The 23,603-nt window shown below is 30.4% G+C and overlaps 1 protein-coding gene across 1 annotated transcript in view; it reads right to left on the bottom strand.

Annotated features, from left to right (window-relative positions):
• The window catches only part of LOC111628250 (protein Smaug homolog 1-like), a 35,339-nt gene extending 15,814 nt beyond the window's left edge, over positions 1–19,525 (bottom strand). The window contains exons 1-7 of the mRNA XM_023371999.1: positions 19,211–19,525; positions 10,978–11,241; positions 10,797–10,906; positions 7,452–7,538; positions 6,418–6,643; positions 3,579–3,667; positions 3,394–3,503 (exon numbers count right to left, since the gene is read on the bottom strand). Of these exons, the coding sequence (XP_023227767.1) occupies positions 3,394–3,503; positions 3,579–3,667; positions 6,418–6,643; positions 7,452–7,538; positions 10,797–10,906; positions 10,978–11,241; positions 19,211–19,235 (911 nt within the window). The 5' untranslated portion in view covers positions 19,236–19,525. The remainder of the gene's footprint in view (positions 1–3,393; positions 3,504–3,578; positions 3,668–6,417; positions 6,644–7,451; positions 7,539–10,796; positions 10,907–10,977; positions 11,242–19,210) is intronic.
• Positions 19,526–23,603: the final 4,078 nt, after the last annotated feature.

Raw genomic sequence — 23,603 nt, 5'->3', positions numbered from 1 at the left:
CACGACACACAGTCCTCAGAAAAACACTACACAAAAGTGCCAGTGCTGCCAGCTAAAACACACACACACCAACAAAACAAAATATTGGAGTAGCCCAAGACATAGCCAAAGGTTGCAGCGCCACAGCACTAGCAGAAATTTAAATTTGCCGACTGGAACACTTTCGGTTAACCAATGTTTCGGTTGACCAACTTTTGGATAAACAACGCTCTACTGTATGAACATATACAAAAAAAATAATAATAATATTTGACAAAAATAAACTTGACAGAATTTATCCAAATCTTGATATTTAAATTATTGCAATAAAAGAATCAATTTGTATAAACAGCAATGTAAAGAAATATGAATGGTCTCCTATCAGAAAATAGACATTGCTAACCTTTAATTAAGGAAGTATGACATATGTAGATGAACTAATTCTAAAAAATTTTTAAAATATATTAAACATTGCTTTAGTAACTTTAGATATTAAGCATTAGATTTTCCATGTCAGATAAAAACTGTAACATTTTAACCTTATAACTTCAATTGATCTATAAAATCCCGAAAATATGTTATATGTAATCAAGACAATTTAACATTTATCATAGTCCTTGAAACTTGGCACCACAATTAAATATATTATGTATTACTGTTTATTATGGAAACCAACTTTGGAAATTCTTTATTTAAAAACATCTTTGACTCTAATCAAGTCAACTTCAGCCACACACTTATTTTAAAACATCAAATGAAACACAGAATTAAAACTGAAATAAACAAAAGCTTTTAAAATTTAAAAGGATATAAATTTGTTAATTCACAATTACATAAACTTGAAGCTGAAGAAGAGCACAGCCAGCAACATGCTATGCTAAATCCTCTATTAACCTATTCACTAAATGTGTGCAGTCCATTTACACACAGCTGGTTCTGGTGTTGCAACAGCCCAGGTGGGACTCAAACTTTTACAGCTTAGGTCAAAATGCAATAATTCTGGCATATTTTCATCTTGTTATAAAGTTAGGAAGTCATGTATAGATAATGAAATAGTCAGTATATATGCAGACATATTACAAGTCCCAGCGTTTCTAAAAAGAAAATCATATGAGAAAAATGCAGAGTTATTTGGATAGTACAGAAGCAGTGTTTTTACACAAGGACCTTCTGATAGAATTTTAATCAAAAAATAGTGTGCTAAATACCAATACTCCCATCATTCTTAAAATAAACTGTTCTTTCCAAAGTTGCCATGCCCAGGCTTTTAGTATTACAGTAGAGCGTCGTTTATCCGAATCAATTGGGGACTGGGGTTGTTCGGATAACTTATTTTTTGGATTACCGATTATGTATGAAAAAATATATTAACCTATCCCATGTTGAAATTTTTCTCTGTTGCAAGTCACTTCACGTTGAATTTTCATCGATGTTAAGCCTAATGTGAGACCCGAAAGGCCCCTGGGTCTAAATTAATATTTTATTAATAATGTTAAAATAATGTCACCAAATATTACTTCATTTTTGGTGAGAAAAATACTGTTTTAACGTGGGAATAAGCAGATAACAGATGTCACTTCCTTTCACTGAAGTTAGTACATCCTCTGACTTTCCCTTATCTGGTTAAAATCCTGCTCAGATGGGAAATGGTTACCCCTCATTCATTCCCCTTTCATCCGTTCTCACGAAAGAGTTACTGGCCGATGATTGGTCGGTATTCCGAAGATATACAGGGAACTTGACAGAATTCGAGGAGTTCAGCGACAGATCTGAAAGCGTCCAAACTCCACATACATTTTCCTCCTGATGACCAACGTCCTTAGACGAGTCACATACAGAATAAGTCTAGAGTCTGCACATAGAAATTATACTTGGATTTTGTGCACATAGTGATCTCCCATACGAAGAAGTAAATGAACTTTATCTCCAAAGTGTCCCTTACATACAAAGAAGAAGACGAACGACAACTAACCAGGTCGTATGTTTTATAACATTTTGTGAGCTCTCTCTCGATCGCGACTAGGGTAGAATATAAGCTTAGCTATCGCTCGATTTGTATATTATTTGTAGTAGTTCTGTCTCTCGTTTATCCATATTTTGTATGAGTTTAATTTCTTGTTTTATTAAATTTATTATTCCGTTTTTAATCAAAATGTCCCTTAATTTTATTCCGAATCGGACCTCATACGCGTGTTAATCCGCGTGTAAAACAATTGATTAACTGGTGTCGGGACCCTGACAAGGATCTGAACTTCACAGATTCATATCTATTAGCGATTATCGCCCTCCTATAAAACTTTTAAGATCAGATCTCGCAATCCGAAACTTAGGAGACAGATTTCGGTTAATCTGTGCCTAGTAAGTGATACAGGCGTAATAGACCTACCCTGTACCCCAGGATACTCTCACACTAACGAAAATTTTTATAATAATAATCGTGGCTATTGTATTGTTAAAAATTATTTCTTTATTTTGTACAAACAAAATAAATATATCGAAAAATATAAAACAAAAAAATACTTTAGAAGTTAATCTAGTATCAAAAACGCTTGATTCAGCACGACACACAGTCCTCAGAAAAACACTACACAAAAGTGCCAGTGCTGCCAGCTAAAACACACACACACCAACAAAACAAAATATTGGAGTAGCCCAAGACATAGCCAAAGGTTGCAGCGCCACAGCACTAGCAGAAATTTAAATTTGCCGACTGGAACACTTTCGGTTAACCAATGTTTCGGTTGACCAACTTTTGGATAAACAACGCTCTACTGTATGAACATATACAAAAAAAATAATAATAATATTTGACAAAAATAAACTTGACAGAATTTATCCAAATCTTGATATTTAAATTATTGCAATAAAAGAATCAATTTGTATAAACAGCAATGTAAAGAAATATGAATGGTCTCCTATCAGAAAATAGACATTGCTAACCTTTAATTAAGGAAGTATGACATATGTAGATGAACTAATTCTAAAAAATTTTTAAAATATATTAAACATTGCTTTAGTAACTTTAGATATTAAGCATTAGATTTTCCATGTCAGATAAAAACTGTAACATTTTAACCTTATAACTTCAATTGATCTATAAAATTCCTATCCATAATTAAATTTATACTAATAATATTTTAAACTAAATTTTTAATTATAAAATTAAAATAATTAAATAAAAATTAATAATCTATATTATACTATATTGATATTTAATTGCTCCAAATTTATAATTCACAGGTTGGAGTTATGATTTTTTTAATTTTTTACTGAATAGCACAAAATATTAATCCTTGAAAATGAGTTAATTTCTCCAAAACATTTAGTGGTAATGCATATAACATCCAAATAAAGCATTTAAAATCAAATATACATAGCTATCCTACATAATAATTAAAATAAAAATTTTAATACCCTCGGTTTTGCCTGCTATCCAGAGAACGTCGAGAAGGTAACGGATGCCAAGCTTTTTGTATTTGTTGTTTCCATGAAAACAATCGTCGTTTTTGAAGTGGAGTAAATGCCTGAGTATATATTAAATAAATAGCTTAGTCAATCAACTAATAAGAGGAAAAATTATACTAATATATTTTACTTACTTCATGGCTAAGGCACTTATCAATGAGCATAATGAATGCATTCAAATTTTCATCATCTGGCTTACTCGAAACTAAAAGATTTGTGCAAACTACAAAAAAACAAAAAAAACGTTTTAAAATTAAATTACAAATATAAATGTAATCTTAAACATGAAAATTTAGATTTAAATGGTGATAATAATTAACTAATTAAATATATTAATTATTTCTTAATTTAGAATTCATTTGAATTATTATTAATTTAAATGATCATTCAAAAACAATAGTCAATTATAAAATTATCGTGACTATGAAGTATATATAAACATTAACAAAATAAAAACAAAAACTTACATAAAAATATAGCCAACAGAGTTTATATCAAACTTCTAATTTCATAAACAGATAAATCAATAACAGAAAATTCATTTCAGTTGACTCAAATTGTTTTTTTTTTTTTGTTATAAAATGAATAAAAATATTTTGTAATTCACAAAGTATTTCTCAAAAATTTTAAATCTAAAATAAAATATTTCAAAGTATATTTTCAGCCAATTATTTCAATTTGATTACAATCTATTAATGCAAAATACTTTTTTTTTTATTTAATTTTTTTTATTTAAAAAAGTTTATAAAAATTAAAAAAAAAAAAGCAAAATACTTTTATTTATTCGTTGAAATATGTTTATTTTACAAAATCCCTTTCCAAAGTTACAACTTTTAAACTATTTAGTGAGGGATTCAGACCTCGCCGAGCACCTCACACCAATATCAATTTATAAGAAATATCTATGTGAGAGCCCTGACTTGACAAAAAATTTTAGTCAAAAATTTTTCAAAAGAGAAAAATCAAAGAGAACGATTAAACCTTTTCCCACCGACTTGTTTCCTTGCTTGAGGTGACACATCAAATGTATCATCTGGAACCAATGATTGAAATTCAACAATTGGACTGTTGTATGATAATTCCTAATGAAGTCATGAGAGACATCCTAATACAAAAAGGAGGGAGTTCGCCATCATAGTTAGTTCGCTTTTAACTGATGTTCACGCCTGATCCAGTTTCGGATACTGCTCAAGCCGTTGCCGATCCTCTACCCTTCTCAACACATCCAAAGACTTTCATCCTTCTCAAGTCATTGAAGCCTTTTCCAAACCATCTGGTGGACCAGCAGCACATTGATCTGCCAATTCTACAATTCCCCAAGAAACCAAGTTCTACTAAGGTATTTACCAATGCACGACCAATTTGTAAACTCTCTCTCAGTTAGGGACTATAATTGATATCTAAAATTTGTGCCTTGCTAAGCATCTTAACTATGTACCAAGTTGTAAAATAAGTTGTAAATAAGTATCAATAAATAAATGGGTATTATGAATTCTCAAATTCGTAATAACATACACTTCTCCCAGTCATCTCCATCCCAAATCCGAGCGCCTACAAACGCGACCACTCGCATGCAAAAATGAAATTCGTGTGCATCAAGAGTGGTGTCAGTCCTGACAAATTAGTCACCACAAACACGATGTCAACCCTTCAGTCCCATGGTGTCGAAGCATAGGGGTGCTCCAGCATTATCACATTTAAATTTTCTCTCTAAAGTCTTTAAATTTAATTTTGGAAATATAATAGATCCCCCTATAAAACAGGTTCATATAGTTCGGATTCCTATATGACGGCAAAAAAATTGCGACCGTATTCATATAAACATGCTAAAAGAGACTTGTATAATTCAGTAAAATGTCATCACCGACTTGTGTCATGACTATTGGTTGAATTTAGACCAATAGCAGATATTGCACAAACCGTTTAATTTAAACAAGCAGTGGACCTACTAAAAACCATTTATTATTTAATGTCCATAAAAATTATATTTATATTAATGATGTCTCCAAAGTTCAGCAAAGTTTTCGCAGAAAAATAATTTATCAGGAAGCACATGAGTGCCATTCAATGCATCGCTCCATGACGAAAACAAGCTTAAGCAATGACGTCGTCGAACAGTGAACACTCAGTAAGTAATCCTACAATTTTTTGTTTATAGCACAGTTTATATGAATTATTCCCAAAAAATTATACATATTTTGGAAATGTTGAGTTGAATTAGTCTAGAATCAATTAATGTTATGGAAGAAAACCTTTCAAACAACTGTAGTCTGTAAACTGCATACGTGCCGGGCTGTGATTGGCTCATATATTTAAGGACTCGTAAAAAATGGCTTTCATAAAAACCAGAACGTATCTACCATGTTATAGGGGGGTAGACTGTACATAAAACTAAAGACCTTAAATAAAAGAAGTATTAGCTAGGCAAGTTACAAAAATCACTAAAATAATTATTTTATTAAAAACTCTTACATAAATTATATTAAAAAAAAATAATACAAGATAGATATTAACAGCTGTACTGTTGTTTATCTTCAATTAATTTATTAATTCTCACTGTTTTTTTTCTAACAATCATTACTTAAAAGTGACTTTCAACAAAATAAGTTATCACAAACAGAATTAACAATTTACCCTTTCACTCAGAATTTGGTTAATACAATAGGAAATTCTTATTGGTATATTTTAATTTGTAACAGAATATTAGTAAAAATATTTTAAATTAAAATTTAAGTATATTAAATATTTCATTCATATAAGTTTATTAAATGAAATAAATAAACTAATAATAAAATAAAATTTTTTGAAAGAAATATACTGTGTTCATTTACAATGTTCCTCAAAATATTGACTTATAAATTTTTTTAAATTAAAATCAAAAATTTTACTAAGTAAATTAAAATATGAATTTACTTTTATATATATATATATATATTGATGTGATTTGAATAAGTAAATTTTTATAAAGCTTACTTTTTCCCATTAATCGAGTGAACTGTCCTGGCAAATCTCCATCAGGCACTGCCGAGGCAAGATCATTATCTGATACACCAGCATCAGAATTTTGAGATGGACAACAAAGTAATGATTGCGATTCTAATGAAGAATCTTTTAAAGACTGAAAAGCTTTAATTGGGGTTTGAATCATAGCTTTCAGCTCTGTTAAGGCACTGCACATGCTTCCACCTTCTTGTATATCCTAAAATAAAATAAAAAATGTATTTTTGTTTTTAATAGAAAGGGAGAACTACAAAAATTATTGAAAAGTTTATTCAATTTAAAATTAACTAATTTTAAAAATAAAACACTTTCAACATTTTATGTAAAATTTTATGTAACATTCCATTAACCAGCATCGTCAGGACCAATGCAATGCCAGGTTATCAAATATGCCACCTTATTGGATGATGAAAGTTTTTCTGGTTATGATCTCCTGATGCAATTTTACATATCTTCACATGTAAAATCATACAAATCTGCCTTTTATGATTGTTGTTTAACATGCCATTTCAACTTTTCCAGCCTATTCCAATCTTTAGTTAGCTTGAAACAAGAACGCACTATTCTTACTTTGTGTTTTGTACACTTATTGCATATAAATACAGACAAACTCTAATTATGAAAGTACACAAACAGTAGTGCACTGTAGCTGTTTCTGTGATAATTATTGATTCTAAGTGTGCTAGATAATTCTACTTCTCATATCCAATCTGTGCACTAATGTCTTTGGAAAAGTCTTTAGAAAAATCATGCACAAGCTAACTTGTTTTACCTAGCACAGCATCATGCCATCTTGGCATTTATCATCTCTAAAAGGAAAACCCACACCCCTTTCCAAGAACTACATGTTTTAAACACTTTTACATGAAAATCCTAATTCTGGGTCTACTCAGTGCACCAATAACTCCTCCCCAATGATGAGCTCAACATATCAGTTTATTAGGTTTGCAAGCATACAGGTTAATGGAATTTTACTGTAATTATAAAAATCATTAAATATCAAATACCTTTTCTAAACATCGCAAAAGATTCTGTCTTCCTTTTAATTTCTGAATGCTCAATATAATCTTGTGACGAGCTCCTTTAGTTACATTCTGAAATAATAATTTTAACACACAAAAATGTAAATTAAACAATGAAAATCACTCTTATCATTAATCTAAATACAGTAAAACCAGAATTAGAATTGTTCAGAATTCAAACTTTCCAGCTTTTAAGTACTAAACCTACTTAAGCTGGAAAGTTTGAATTTTGTGCAATTTCTGTTTTAGGCATGCTGGGATAATTATAAATTACATTAATTAATAATTATAATTTTTAAAATTATTATTAATTTAGATAAGAGATGATGCCTAACGTCTACCTCTAGTACCAAATTACTTAGTATCTAATCATTAATAATATAGTACAATTGATTCAGGCAATTGTTTGGTTGAGTATCTATGTATTGAGCTTTGGGATGTTTAGTAAGTATATATGTTACTGTGAATGACCAATATCTGGCAAATGTCAACATTCTCTAGTGAATGTCAGCATTCACACTTTCATTTCATGAATGTACAAAATACAGTGGTGCCTCGTACAACGTACTTAATCCGTTCCAGGTGCACATCCGTTAAGTGAAACGTCTGTTATACGAAACGCATTTTCCCATAGAAATACATGTTAAAACATATAATTCGTTCTGCAGCATAAAATAACCGTACTGTACCATAAAAAATGAAAATGGAGCAGACACCAATTATGCCGGGTAGTCAGATGTTAAGGAAGAGGTGGAAGAACGCTTTCTTTACACATTCATACAGATACAGACTTTTTACACATTGCAGCGGGTCTTTTTTTTATTGTTTTTTAATCGGAGTCAGATTCAGGAGAGGCTACCGGAACTTGCAGGGTCAACTTCTCTTGTTCCATCCTTTGTTTTTTGCCCGCTGGCTTCTTGAAAAACATGACCAAGGTGGTCTGTTTCTCTTTCTTCTTTAACACCTGTCGGAAATGACGGACAAAGGTGTCATCGTAGAGATCATTGATCCTGTTGGCCTCAGCTCTGCTTGGATAATGAGTGTTGGTAAACTCCTGAACCTCTCCCCATTCGACAAGAAAGTTTTTGTCAACTTTCACTCCTGATGATTTCTTGCTTTGTTTCAATTGAAATCACCTTTCTGTTTTTTTAGAAGCCATGATGCATTATAAATGACTTAACTTGCCAGATTATATGATACGAATAATTCTTTATTAATTAAGATCAATAAACACTTCTACGAGCTACTCTCACTCCGTTTGTTTTTTACAACCTCTTTTCGTCCCGCCACCTCGGCATCTACACAATTACATTTCGTTTATTTGAATCGTCAACATATATTACATTACATTTCTACTTCAGATATACTAATAATACATTCTAATACTACTAATATATCCTAAAAATAGCAGATTGTCATTGGCAACGGCAAAAGAGTGGAAACATCATTCACACTTGTTCGAAGAAAGTCCATTGTTCGTCTCACGTAACTGCCGAACGGAAAGTCTGTTGTTCGCAGCAAGTCCATTGATCGAGTCACGTAACGGTCAAACAGAAAGTCTGTTATTCGAGGTGTACGTTATACGAGGCACCACTGTATTTGCTAAATATCATTATTTCTCACTTATACCGGCAAATGTCAACATTCAGCATGCACTGATGGTGAATGTTGAATAAAAATATTTTTATTACGTTAAGACAAAAATGCAACTTTTTAATATGTCAAAATAAGAGAAAGCTTAAGTAACAACACATGTAAATAAACTGTTGAACTTAAAACAAACAGTACATTCTAAATCAGAAAAGAAAAATAATACACAATAGTAAACGTACACATAAATTATATGATTAACATTATACAATCTTATTTAATGCAACAACTTAAACTGTTATGACACTTTGAATTTCACAAGAGTCCCTTGCTTTTACAACTGCATTTATTTGGGGAACACTTTTTTTTGCAATGACAGCGTGTATAGCCTTGCCCTCCACTTTTCGAATTAGCTGCAGCTGCTTCTCTCAGCGATATTTCTTTAGAAGAAATCTCATCTATGGAAAGTAACTTTTCTTTACAAATTACGAACTGATTACAGATATAAAGCTGCTTGAGGGTACCACTTTTTTTTGCTAATTTATAAAAGTCTGAGTCTTCTATTCCAACAACAATCGCCAACACATTTCAGGCACCTGTATGGTCATGATCAACACCAGAGACTTGTATTTGTACAGTATCACCAATTTGAGCAGAAGGAAACTACGAAGAATTTGGCGAGAGACTGTTGCTGCTCTGTCGACATAGACTTCTCGGGTGTTGTTTCGACCTCCACCAAAGCTTATCTGTGCTTGTTGACATACACTGGCAATTGTTTGAATGTATAATAATATAACCAAATATTCAGTCTTTCACAGTAACATTATATATATAATGTATAAGTATTATTAACCCCTTCTGAGCCGCGCTCGAGTGTGACTCGAGCAAGTTTTATAGCGTTACGTAAAAAAAGGTCGTTAAGGCCACTTTTGAAAAAATTATTTTTTTTGAATTTTTGGAATGTTTTTTAGGTCCCCAATTTTTTTCAGAATTTTTTGCGCGCGCGAAAAAATTTTATCGCGATTTTAATGAGCCTTTGATAAGGCTCGATTAAGGCTTAATGTTTTTTTAATGGGAGTTTTTTATCAAAATTAATTAATCATTCTAAAGTTGTAGTGCACCGATTTTCCTTCGGTAAAGTTATTTAAAGCTGCTTTCTGATGTCAAAAACGACTTCCGATAGTTTTTTAATTTTTTTAATTAATAGATTTTATTATATAGAAGTTTAATTAATTAGGGGGGGTCGGAAATCGCAATAAAAATTATAATTTTTTAAAAATATTTAAAAATATACCGCCAGATTGAAGTCACCCTACTTTAAACCCTTGTCCTCCCGCGATGTCTGAGAATGTCCCGGGAAATCCGACTCCAGCTGTGTTCAAGGTCATCCAGATGTGTAAACAATAACTCATCGGTGTTAAATTTCACAATAAGGCGAGACAAAGAAAACTAAATGATGAAGCTTTTTAACCAAAATAAACGCATTTCTTTCGTTTCTTTTCAGTTTTAAGTATTTTTTATGCTTAATTAAAAATTTTTTTTTAAATGGACAAAAAGGGGTTAAAATAATAATGTAAATTGAATAATTTATTCTTTAATCCAACCATTCAGCATGCTCTATTTACAAATAAGATGGTTTTAAATGTTTTGTCTGTTAAATCCAAAGTCCATTAAATTGGGTTTGTTAAATTGAGGGTTTACTATATGTAAATCAATAAGGAAAACAAAAACAGACATTACCTTCATTTCAAGATCTTCTTCAGTCAACATCATCATTTCTTCATATGTTACATGAGAAAATAAATGACAATATTTGTGTAACCTTAAACTTTTTAGCCACGCTGGCACATCTGTAAAATAAATTTAAGCATTCTAATTTCTGTTGGGAATTAATACTGGCTAACATATTTATAACAATTACCTTTCATTCCACTTCCATCAATATTAAAGCTACTTTTTGCTTCATCTGCATGACTTTCACTACCACTACCAGAAGATGCAACACTACTTTGTGGTGAAAGAGGCGCATGATCAGAATTATGTTTAGATGGTGGATGGACATTCTCATTTTCTGAAACATGTTCAGAAGTAGTTGATTTATGACTTGAAAATGACTGAGTACAGGTTGGAGTAGTTAAGTTACGACATATAGGAAGATGCAATTGAGAAGTCACAGAATTGCTATCTAAAATAATCAAATTCAAATTAAAATTTACAAAACAGAAATAATGTACGTAATTTTAAATATAACTTTCAGTTTAAACATGTTTCAAATACAGGCCTCCCATACATAATGTCTTTTCATTTAATGTTTTCCTGATAAAAACATCTTTTAATTTTTAATACTCAAACTTTGTAGAATGTATATATCTTTCAATATTTAAGCAATGCTTATGGAAAAAAAATTTATATTTACAATCCAAAAATTCAATGTAACATTTTTAACAAAATAATATTTGGTAAAGTCTCAAGTTACATTCCAAATATAATTGACTGTAACATTAGAATCACACACACATGTTTCAAAAAGAGTGTGTCAAGAAATAGAACAGATGTTCTAAATATAGCAGGCACTGGAAGAGGCATAGTGTCACATGGTACAAACACTTCCTATAACAAAAGATAAAAACAATTTTGTGATGTCATTAACAGTAGTCATCAATTCTCAAATTACAAAAGTATCAGAGACATTGCTGAAAATTGACAAAGCAAGGCTTGCTTTTTTTTGTAAATTTTTGTCTTTATTTTTAAAAATAAAATCTCTCTATTGCTGTGTATTATTTGCCATGCCAAATCATAAACATAATGTTTGTAATTAAGAATGCAAATTGTACAGAATACAAACAAGTTAATGCAAATAATATAGTTGTTAACAAACAGCTGTTTCAACTGTTTGTTGATCAGAAAGCAATGTATTTGATGTCCTAATGTTGGTTTTATTTAGCTATATTTTTTGTAACTTATAAAGGGCCAGATTTATACGCATTTAAAATACCTGAAATATGCATTAGGCATGCTAAAAGCCATTAATGTGCACTACAATTTATAGGTTGAAATGCATATGTACTTTACTTCTGTCTACGAGCAAATCTCAGTAACATCTATTATGTCATTCGTTTTAGGTGGGAGGGGATAAACATGTGTCAATAGGTGACACAAGAAATTTGAGAATCATGATGTCACAAATTATACAGTAGAATAATGTTTCATGTAGGATGTGTACAATCAAGTCAATTACAAGTAAAATTACATGCTCAATAAAATTTTAACTTTCTATGCTATCATTATTAAATTTATTTCAATACATAGTGTATACCAGAGGTGGCCAACTTTTGTGTACATAAGATCTACTTTTTATCTTAAAAAAGTGTCACGATCAACTTGTTCTAGGTATAGGCTAAGTGGCGAAGGGGGGTGTGAAATACATATTATGTTTAAATAGGTAAGAAAAGCCACAATTTAATTTAAAACATGAAGAAAAGGTACTTACATTTTAAATAGAAGAAAAATTGAAACTCAATGTTGTCACTTTCGGGGACCACCACCCTTCCTCTCTCTACTGTGTCCCAACCTACTCTCTCTGTCCCTCTTCCTGCCTTTCTTTTTTTCGATTTTATGACCCTTTGTGTACATTTCTTATTCTTTTACAACTGTACGCAAATGGATTGAACATGGATTAGGGTTTCTTATTTCCCAGTGTTTTGCTTGTCCTAGGATTCCAGGATAAAAGTGCACTGTTTCCCGGAATAAAATCAATTATCAATTCTATCCCGAGATAGAATTAATTATTTTTAAGATATAAAAAATATCTTAAAATCAAATGATATAATTATTTTTCATTTTTTAAAGTAATTTAATACGTTACTTGTTTCTCATTATTTGTACTTATATAAAAACAAATAACTCAGCAATGAGTTGCATAACATTCCCAGCAAAAGAATTTATCTCCAAAATCATATTAATAATGCTGTGTAAGATATATATTAAAAATTACTTTTGAATTATGTAGAAATTTTCACAAATAGAAAAAAATTATTAAAGTTTGCAGGAAACTGCATACAATAAAAAAGAAAAAAAAAATGAATGTAGATCAAACTTCTAACTTAGAAGGTAATTTTTGTTTTTTAAATAAAACGTAACACAAAATATTATTGTAAATTTCTTTAAGATTTTAAAAAGCAAAGATGTCAATACTCCGATCACTCAATCTAATTCTTATTTTAGTAACAAAAAGTCTTGCTACCGAGAATGCCCTTTCAAATTTGATTGATGTGATTGGAATCATGTTTAATGCATTTAAGATTAGACAGATATGTTTTTTTTTTCACCTGTAGCCTGGAAGATTTCTAGTTCGTTTTCGAGATTGTAATACTTCTTTTGCTCTCTAGTATTCTTCATTTGTCTATTTTGACTGTTTTAATAGAAACATCAAGCTTATAGCCCAATAATTCGTCAGTTAGTTTGTCTTTGATCATCAGGTTTATGAAGAAAAACTTTGTACTTACAGACATCGTACAACATGGTGTTACGCAATTATCGAAGCTACTGGGCATGGTTAAAAATTAAGACAGCATAAGCACAATTATTCCAGATATTACAGGTTCCAACAAGTAAAGAATTTTGAGAGTCATCCCACAAAAAAGCTATGTATTGATTATTGACCATTTGTGACATGCTATAATGAGCAAAAACTTAAGAAACTAATAAGTAGGTTTAAAATTGATAAATACAAATGTATTCTGACAGTTTATGAGTTAATTATGCTTTCTATTTGCAAAATTTCTTCAACCTTAACACAAAATAAGAAAAAAAGTGAATTTTTAAGAAATTTGTGAAATTTCCAGGGATAAGAAAAATTTCCTGGGTTAAAAAAACAACCAGGATCCCATTTGAAAAACCTTAACATGGACCGACAAAACCACATCCAAGAAAGGTCACAGAGGACCAATATCACTACAGTTGCGTTCGGTTACAAGTGTAACACATTAAAAGTCAAGACATTGGAGCAATCGACCAAAATTACATTTATGATCGACTTGTTGGCCACCCCTGGTGTATACAATTGTTTACAAAATGTTTGAGGATAACTAGGTTAACTTATATATATATATATGTGTGTGTGGGGGGGCACAATTTTGTTCATCCACTTTGAAGCTTAATAACTCCTGTGCTTATCACTGAAAATTTCTGAAAATTTGCAGAGAGGTTTGTGTATTAAGGAGATTAACTACCATAATTTAATAGCACCAAAGGTCAAGTGGGAGGGGAGATACAGGAAGTCATATGTCATATCTCAAGTAGGGTCAAATCTAATAAAGATTTTACTCATTATTAGCATTTACAATTTTCTATAAAACTCATCTCTACTCTCAAAATCAGGCTTTTTGTCATTTTATAATTAATAATATAAAAAGATTTTTTAAATAAAATATCATAGCAGATGATGACAATTTAAATTCTTTTGCTGGGAATGTTATGCAACTCATTACTGAATTTTTTGTTTTTATATAAGTACAAATAATGAGAAACAAGTAAATGCTCTTATTAAATTATTAACTTAGATTTACTGTCAAAGTTTATAGTAATGATTCATTTCCAAATGATATCATGAACTAAAGTTAGTTTCATGTAACTAGAATTTATCTGTTATCAACTGCTTTTTTGCCTCATTTTGACACTTCATGTTGCACTGATGTAATGACATTTCAATACTTAAAACCATTTTTCAGCAGGAAATGATTTGTGGCAGACATTATAATAAAAAAAATTTCTATAATAAAGAGTAAAGCCTCACACATCTCTAAAACTTGCTGCACAGTGAAGCCCTCTTTGATAAGTAGTGTGTTGGCATGCATGACAGCCTCAAAGTGAAGTACTGAAAGATATAGTGCAACAACATCAATTTTATAGAAACTGTCCATGTTAGGAGACAAACTACCAAGCATAGTGGACAAAGTTTCCTTAACTGCGATGGAGGAAGGTGTGACATGAGAGGAAGAGGGAAGGAGTCCACCTAGGAGCTTAGCAAGTGCCTTTTTAAGGTAGTAAACAGGGTGCAACCTCTTGTTAACCAGTGGCATCAATAGCCAGCCTGCTTTGTGTATTTTGGCCTCAAAGAAAAGCCTGGGGCAGGCAACGTTGAATGGAGCATCTAAGAACCCCAAGAGGATGGCAGTTACACTCATAAGAGTCAGTATTTTCTTGGTCTTCCTTAAAACGGCCAGAGTTGAGTCATCCGATAACACCACAGTTTGGTATTGGCCGAGGAAGTCCGTGGCCTGCATAGAAAGTTCTCTTCCCTGCAAAAGACAAACCTCTTTTCTTTGTCCGAAATTAGGAGTCTCATGTTGGCTGTTGACAAGTAGTGTCTTACAGATTTGCCATTCAGACGGTTTTTGGTCCTTTCAGTGAGACAATGGTAGGTTGTCTCACTGAGGCAAATGCCAAGATGACAGAGTTCCATTTCTGGGAATCTGGTTGCCACTTGAGTTCTTGAGACAGTTCTTGAGAGCCACTAGGGCCACAACGGAGGTACCATGTTGCGTGATGGGGGAATGTACTTAGGTCCCCGTTGTCCTGAAAACTCAGGATGGAATATGCTCCTCTGTATAGTTGTGAAACGGAATTGGCTGCACCTGATTATGTTGTTTATGTGTAGCCTCGAGTAGCAACCTGAATTTCTTGTTAAAACACCAGTATTACCTCCATTCAAAATGTGTTTGTTCATTAGACTTTAGAAAAATATGAGTTAGACAGTTCAAATTTAAAGCATTTGAATTTTGTGCACACATCTGTTATTGGATGGTGAAACAATATTGCTCATTTGAACTGTACATATACAAAAAGAAGATTCACTGCACAGATAGCAGAAACAAACTATAGAACATTTGAAAAAAGAATACAAACAAGCTATATAGTTCATAAAGCATTTACTTAGTCCCAAAAATAATCAAATATGCAAAATATGCAGTAAAAATCATAACCAATCAAATCAATAAATCAATATCAAACTATCTTAATTTGATCCACTTGGATTCAAATTGTGTTTATATCAAGGTTTCAATATCATAGCATTTAAGAAAAAAACAAGCCGGTAAAAATAGTAAAAAAACATGGCTGACAGTTATTTACAGTTAATATACAATAAAATATAAATACAACTTTTTCACAAAGTAAAACCTTTGCTTTTGTTCTTCTTCCATCATATTAAATGTAAATAACTGTTGGCCATTTTTTTTTTATTATTTTTACCAAAATGTATTTTTATGATAGTGGCAGGAACACCAGAAGAAGCTTTACCATATTTTGATATTTTGTTGTGGAGGCAGTAGCCTCAAAAGGAAGGTCATCTCCGTATATTTGTAAATTTTGATGGACTGTTGATGGTGAAAAATGACGGAAGAAAACAAAAGTAAAGGTTTTAATTTGTGAAAAAGTTGTATTTATATTTTATTGTATACTAGCAGACCCCGCCACGCGTTGTTGTGGCTCAAAATGTATCTATTATAAATGTATAACACTTCCCCTGTGGGGGAAAATTTTACGAAAAATTTCTTCTTAGTGTACATTCTCTTGACGTACCCTATTAAAACGCAATCAAAAATGCAAAAACCCGCATCTAAAATAATATAATAGAAGTCAAGTTCTTCACGGTAAGCCTTAATTCTGTCCCTCTCCCCGTGGGGGAATATCGAAAAATTCCTTCTTAGTGTACATTCTGTTGACGTACCCTATTAAAACGCAATCAAAAACGCAAAAAACCGCATCTAAAATGGTATAAATAGAAGCAGAGTTCTTTACGGTAACCTTTTCCATAAGGCTTATCGTAAAGAACTGTCCATCCCCCATGTTTAACGGAATAATATATAGCCTATGTCCACCCTGAAGTTCCATTCTAAATATTGGTGAAAGAATTTTTGAAATCGGATGAGTAGTTTCGGAGATTACCTGCTGCATACAAACTAACATACATACAAACATTACCTCTTTATAATATTAGTATAGATTTAAAAAAAAAAAACAAGCATTTGCTTACAAACTCTGTCCTGATAGAATAATGATATATAAGCATAATTTTGTGTTTTAGTTATTTTTTGAAATTAGGAACTTTGAATTGACATTGTAATACATTGTAATTTTTCTCATTTAAAATAATAGGAAATAATCTCAGTTAGCATTTTTCTGCCAAACAATTGATTTTCAGGAGTGTATTTATAATGTTAGCAAAGGATGCCTGTACATAAATCAAATCAGTCCAAGTATTTTAAATCAGAGGTCGCCAACCAGTAGTCCATAGAGAAATTTGGATATTGATCAACTCAAGGTTATGAGAAGTTTTACAATAGAAATGCAAAATGCTTGATTGCTTTTTTCTCACTCATTGGGGGCTTTTTATTTGAATCTAAAACCAAATGTGAAATGACTGTTGTCAATAAATAATAATGTCAATAAATCAACAATATTAATATTGATGTTTAATGTTGAGACTGCAGTTGTCATTCTTTGTGGAAGAATCAAGAATCCATAAACTTATTTCAAACAAGCAGCAACAAACTTCATACTGATTTGTTATAATTAAACAAGTGAATTTCATATTAATTAATTAATGAAGTAAAATGGAACTTTTATTATCATTATTCTATAGATGTTTGTATTGTTTAAAAAAATTTACGATAGCAGTCTGCAGGATTCAAAATTGTGAGTTTAGTGGTCCGTGAGGTCAGAAAGGTTGGCAACCACTGTTTTAAATAACCACTGCTACAGGATTTCAAGATTATAAATTAATTTATTACTACTTAAGGTTATCTATCATTTATTACATATTAATTTATAACCTTAATTAAAACAACTAAAAAATTCTGGTGATATTTAATGATTTATTCGATATAATTTATTTCACTTCAAAACAAAAAGTAAAGAAATTTCTACTATTTTTACATTGTTTCAACAATTTATTGTTCTATAAACATCTATACTAAAGCCTGATGCATTGCAACGACATACCAACAACTGCTATAAATCATTGGGCTATAATTTGAAAATAATAATTATAAATTACAAATGAATTTAACACTAGAGGGCGGTGTTAGATGTCATCTTGTATTAAATTTAATATGAGATGGCGTAATTATAGCCAAATGATTTATAGCAGTTGTTGATGTGTCAATTTATTTTTCAGAATCATATCAAATACCATTCTGTTATACTTAAATCTAACATACTTCTGAGTCAAGACATATTATAAAGAATACAGTAATTTATGAGGATATTGAATTTTCAAAAATTTAAAAATTTCAGAATATTTATAAAGTAAACATTACAAATGTTGATTTTAAAAATACAATAAATAAATAAATCATGAAATTATCTATTAAGAATAAGTATAAGCTATTAATCCAATTCACAAGAACTGTATATAGTAAATATTTGCATTACAATTTTCAAAAATTGCAAGTCTATAAATTCCCATTGGCATCCATCAACTGTCCATCATTTCCAAATCTCAAGAATGGAGCGAGACAGATGGAAGTCAAGATCAGATACAGAAAGTTTAGTGGTAGGAAGCCCCAATTAACTATATACAAACTTCTGGTTTGGACCAGAAGTCACGTCATTTCAATTCAAAAATTCTCTCTTGAACAGTTAGATAGAAGACCACATAACTCTATTGTTAACAGAAAAAATTTAATATACAGTGGCAAGACACTATTAAAATTAAGAGCACTGTGATAAAAAATTACAGCCCAGCATTGTGACAATGTCACAATAAATAATAGCTCATTTTTAATTAAATAAATTTGATAATTAAAACTGTATACATTATATAAAATAAATAAATTAGATATTGCTATAAAACATGCATGAATAAACAGATGTCTTTTCTAATTTTAAAAAAGTTATGGAAGTTTTGTGTATCAAATAATATGCCTTGACAAAGGATTAAAAACACATTTAAAAAATTTTAAGTTCCTATTTGTTATAAATTCAACTTACTTTATTATTTTTAATTAAATTTTTTTAAATACCAAAAATTTATATTTTTTTCAAATCCAAAATCTCAAAATAGAATTTCAATGTTAGACATATTACTACAAAGAAAATAAATGCCAAATATCACAATGAATAAATAATTTACATTGGGTTTGTTCACTTACCGTTAATGGGACCATAGTTACTCATGCGTTCTTCAAGATGACGCAACCAAAGTGTGAGAGAACGTCTATCATCATTAGATATGGCTGGATGAATGAGAGAATAAGACAATAACTGACGACTCTCCTCAATGTGAACACAGTTTTCAATTGAATGTGATAGTATCTTTGGTATCAAACTAAGATACTGCAATTTTGCTTCATTATTTCCTGGTCGTAATAATGGAAGATGAGATAACAATTGGACAACAGCATTTTCTTTGGTTTCATTGCACAGACTATTGATAAATGCTACAAATTAAAAGCATATATTAACTGATGTAATTGCCTCATGTCAATCTGTAAATTTTTTGTATTTACTTGTTAAGTATTAAATATTCAAATTACAATGTTATATACTTTATATACTTAATAAATTAGCTTTATTAACAACAACAAAAAATAACTATCTCAATTCTCATTATAAGTTCACAAGGATTAATATGCTTAAAAGAATGGTATCATGAAAAATTCTGATTTAATGGAAATAAATTTGGTTCATTAAAAAATAAAACCTTACTATAAAATGTATTTTGTTTTGTTTAGATTTTGTTGTTTGTTTAACTATTACTTATTTAACTTCATGTCAATTTTATTCTACCTTCAACATCCTGCAAAGTTAAAATATGTATTTATTTGATATCTTCTGTATTATCAATATTAAATTTGAAAAGTTTACAAACTTATCCATCCCTTTTTTCTTCAACAATGCCATTAATCATTCTTATTCTTGTTTTTTCTTTTTTTTTTTAAATTAATGTATGTGGGCTAATTTTTGGTAATTCAGTAGTTTCATCTGTATACAGATTAATTTTTCCAGAAAAAATGGTAGGAATCTTCTAAAAACTAATTTTGCCATTAAATGCTATTTTATATTCAGCACTCATTGGCATATTACATTATTTTTTTTTATTCAAGTATTCAATACTTCATATTATGTTGAAGTGTCCTTACCACTATACATATTCAGGCAGGAACCTAATCTTTCTTGAAACATAGTTATTTAAATTGGTATTTAATTTCCTCCAACTGGGCATTAGTTATATCCTATTCATGTTTAGAATGTACTAACTATAAAATTAAATATTTTCTCATTAAAAAACTAGTAATTTTCACTGTAAAAAGGTTGTATCCATGTTGTTGTCATTTCCTAACTGTAACATGGTCATAAATCAGGATTTGTACACTCTAATGCTTTCTATTTATTCTGTAAAGGAGTCTGGAAAATGTTTAATGGCCATGTCTGTAGCTGGTTAAGAGTGTTCTGTATATGCTGCAGTAATTTTCCCATTAGAACCTTTGCAAAAGACACATCAATCCACTCTCAAATCTTAGGAGCTGTGATTTGGGAGCAAAAAGTTATTGTAGGATCAAAAGCAACATGTGAATCCCAGCTTACTACTGGAGGAAGATGATAAAAAAGCTTAGCATAATGAAGTTGTAATCTATAGCAATGATGAAGAAGAGGAACATTATGATGTTCTCCATAGCAATGATGACTCAAACTGAATTGAGGATATGGCAATACTGTAATAACTTTATGTTTATGGTAGTAATGTTGTGTAAATATAATGCCAAAAGACAGTACACTTTTCTTTCTTATAATATATTTGGTATTGTAAGTGAGCTTATAAAATTTTACAATGTTGTGTAGTAGTATGTTTTCTATTAAATAGAAAAGAAAAATTCTTGTGAATTACCCACAGTTTTCATTATTTGGGAGAGAGATTGGGTGGAAGAAACCAAGGAGGTGATGATGGAAAGAAGACTGAACCAAATTTCCCTTTTTTTATCCCTAGGAAAACTTCATCCTTGACTAAAGTGCAGCAACAGCTTGCAAACTCACATTAGAGTGCATCCACACATTTGCTATTTGTTGAATGCCTAACAGACATTTCGCAAATAGCAAAAAGTGTGGATAGTTTACTCATGATGAATAATCAGAATTCATCATTTTCTGATTCTTGTCAGTAAACTGTGCCAAATCAAAGGATGCAAAATTTTCCATTGACTTAACATAAGGATGACCTTTGACCCATCTTATATCTCCTGTTCTAAGTTGAATTTAAAAATTTGGTCCCACTGTGACATGCCATTTTATTAGTTCTATTAATGTGCAAAATTTCATTTGAATTGGTCAAGTTGTTACTTTGCAAAACAAGTTTTAGCAATTTGGCAATTTGAGTTGCTGACTAATTTTGATGCAAAATTCTGCAAGAATGAAATTGACATCAGATCTCCAAATTTTGGTATTGTCACATCACTAGTTAAAACATCTTAAAAACTAACATTTTTAATGATGGACAATACCAAAATTTCTCCTGATTCTGATTCTTTTGAATATTTTCTAAAGTTTATTTTAGTTTAGAAAAATTAGCTATTTACATTACAAGCATGATACATTCATTAATTAATAAACATCAAGCATAAGAATGAAAAGTGATTGGGAAATCCAGAATCAATCTTTCAAAAGAAACCTGAAAATTCTTTATTTATATGTGGATATGCATACTTTTATTGCAGAGTAGAAAATAAATTTTAATCTATCTTATTGCAGATAAAGTTAATATTGCAACACTATCCTCAAACAAATTACAGCTAATTCCCTTTAACTAAAGAAAGAAAAAAAAAACTATCCCATTGTGTCATCTAAGGTTGCGACCTTTGAAAACTGTTTTGTTGGCTGACACGACGACTGAGGAAGGGGAAGGTAATGAGAAGATGCACTTCTTTTTTAATGCTTCTCACAATTGGCATGCCTTGTAAATGCTGTAATTCCATTGTATTTAACACTAAATGAGGTTCAGCAAATGATGCAACAAACAAAACGAATATCATTATCATCACAAGTTAACGAAATTTTGAATTCATTCACTTGAGCCAGGTTTTCCTAAATGTGCAATTGCATATACTGTACAGTACTTATTTGAGGAAAAGAAGAATCAAATAAATGCCTAGACTGATTTATCTAGAAAAATCAATTTTCTCAAAACAGCAGTAAATTTAGTGTGAATAATTATTTTTACTTTGTAGACATGAAAGTTTCCAATAAATGAATACTTAACTGTTAATATTGTGTTTTTAAAAACAAAATTTCTGTGGAGTGGGACTTGTTTGAAAGATTTGTTGCTGTCAGATGTAAGGATATCATTGGCTAAAGTTTATAAAATAATATTGTAAACGACCTCTCAGATTACCCTCATATGTCAACAGTTATTGAATTTGTTCTTTCACACCCAGTGCACACTATTGAGTGTAAAAGGTTTGTGATATAACATTAACAAAAACTCCAATTGGAAACTGTCTTGATGTATAAACTGTCAGCAACTTGTTAAACATCTATGAGAATAAACAAATGTTTAAACAATAATATATTGTGTATTGTTCTGGGCAGCCTCACGGATGAGAAATGTTAGCTACAGTTTCTAAAATTTTGCTACAACTTTTTTTTAGTAAAATTAGCTAAAATACTACAGAAAATTTTTTTCCAGCTTAAACCCTGGTAAAGTAAACTAAATGGAAACTATATCTCAAAAATAGATTTTCAACCAAAGCCTCCTTATAAGAATAAGGCAAGTACAAACAAATAAAAGAAAGTGAGGAAAAGTGTGTGTGGTGGCCAGCATAGGCAGACTGATAATAGAAAGCAAACACATTTAAAATATTGCATGGTTTTAGACATAGATGATAAAATATTACAAAAACAACTTGCTTAAAACACAAAGAGATCCGGGACAAATTTTGTTTTTGAATTATTAATAGTGTTTTTGATAAAGACTTGTATTAATAAAAAATTGCAAAAGTAGAATTTCATTCCTTTCAAAGTGAAGTTTGTTGTTATAAGTAAGTAAGTAAGTAATCTTTATTGGAGTAGAAGGCTTTCGCCTGTTACAAGGGCGTTTTAATTTTGAATTAACGCATATTAACATCTCATATAATAATTTTTTTTTTTTTTTTTAACAATATTAATATTTTCTATTTATCAGTCTATACAATTATATTAATAATCTGACATAATTATTATTTAATTAGTTGTTTAACATAATTATACAACTTATAAATTGTGTTAACATCTGCTCTATCTAATGTCTTGTACATTTCTAGCTCACTAGTACATTTAGCTAGCGTCCCAATCTGGAGTCTTTGTAGTTTATCCTTTTCGTCGCAATTTTCACATAAAATATGAATTTTAGATAAATTTTTGGTGCAATTTGGACATTTAGATTGGGTGTAATCTATATATTTGTCATTTATAATTATTCCGTATTTATTTAACCTAATCTGTATAAAAAACTTTTTAACGTTAAAAGCTATATTTGTCAATATATAGTTGTTATTTACAGGATAATTTAAAATT

The sequence above is a fragment of the Centruroides sculpturatus genome, unplaced genomic scaffold, assembly GCF_000671375.1.
Source record: "Centruroides sculpturatus isolate CEXI.00-Female unplaced genomic scaffold, Cexi_2.0 scaffold512, whole genome shotgun sequence".
Lineage (NCBI taxonomy): Eukaryota > Metazoa > Arthropoda > Arachnida > Scorpiones > Buthidae > Centruroides > Centruroides sculpturatus.
Note: the sequence above shows the minus strand (reverse complement) of the source record. Positions and strands in the feature narration are given on the sequence as shown.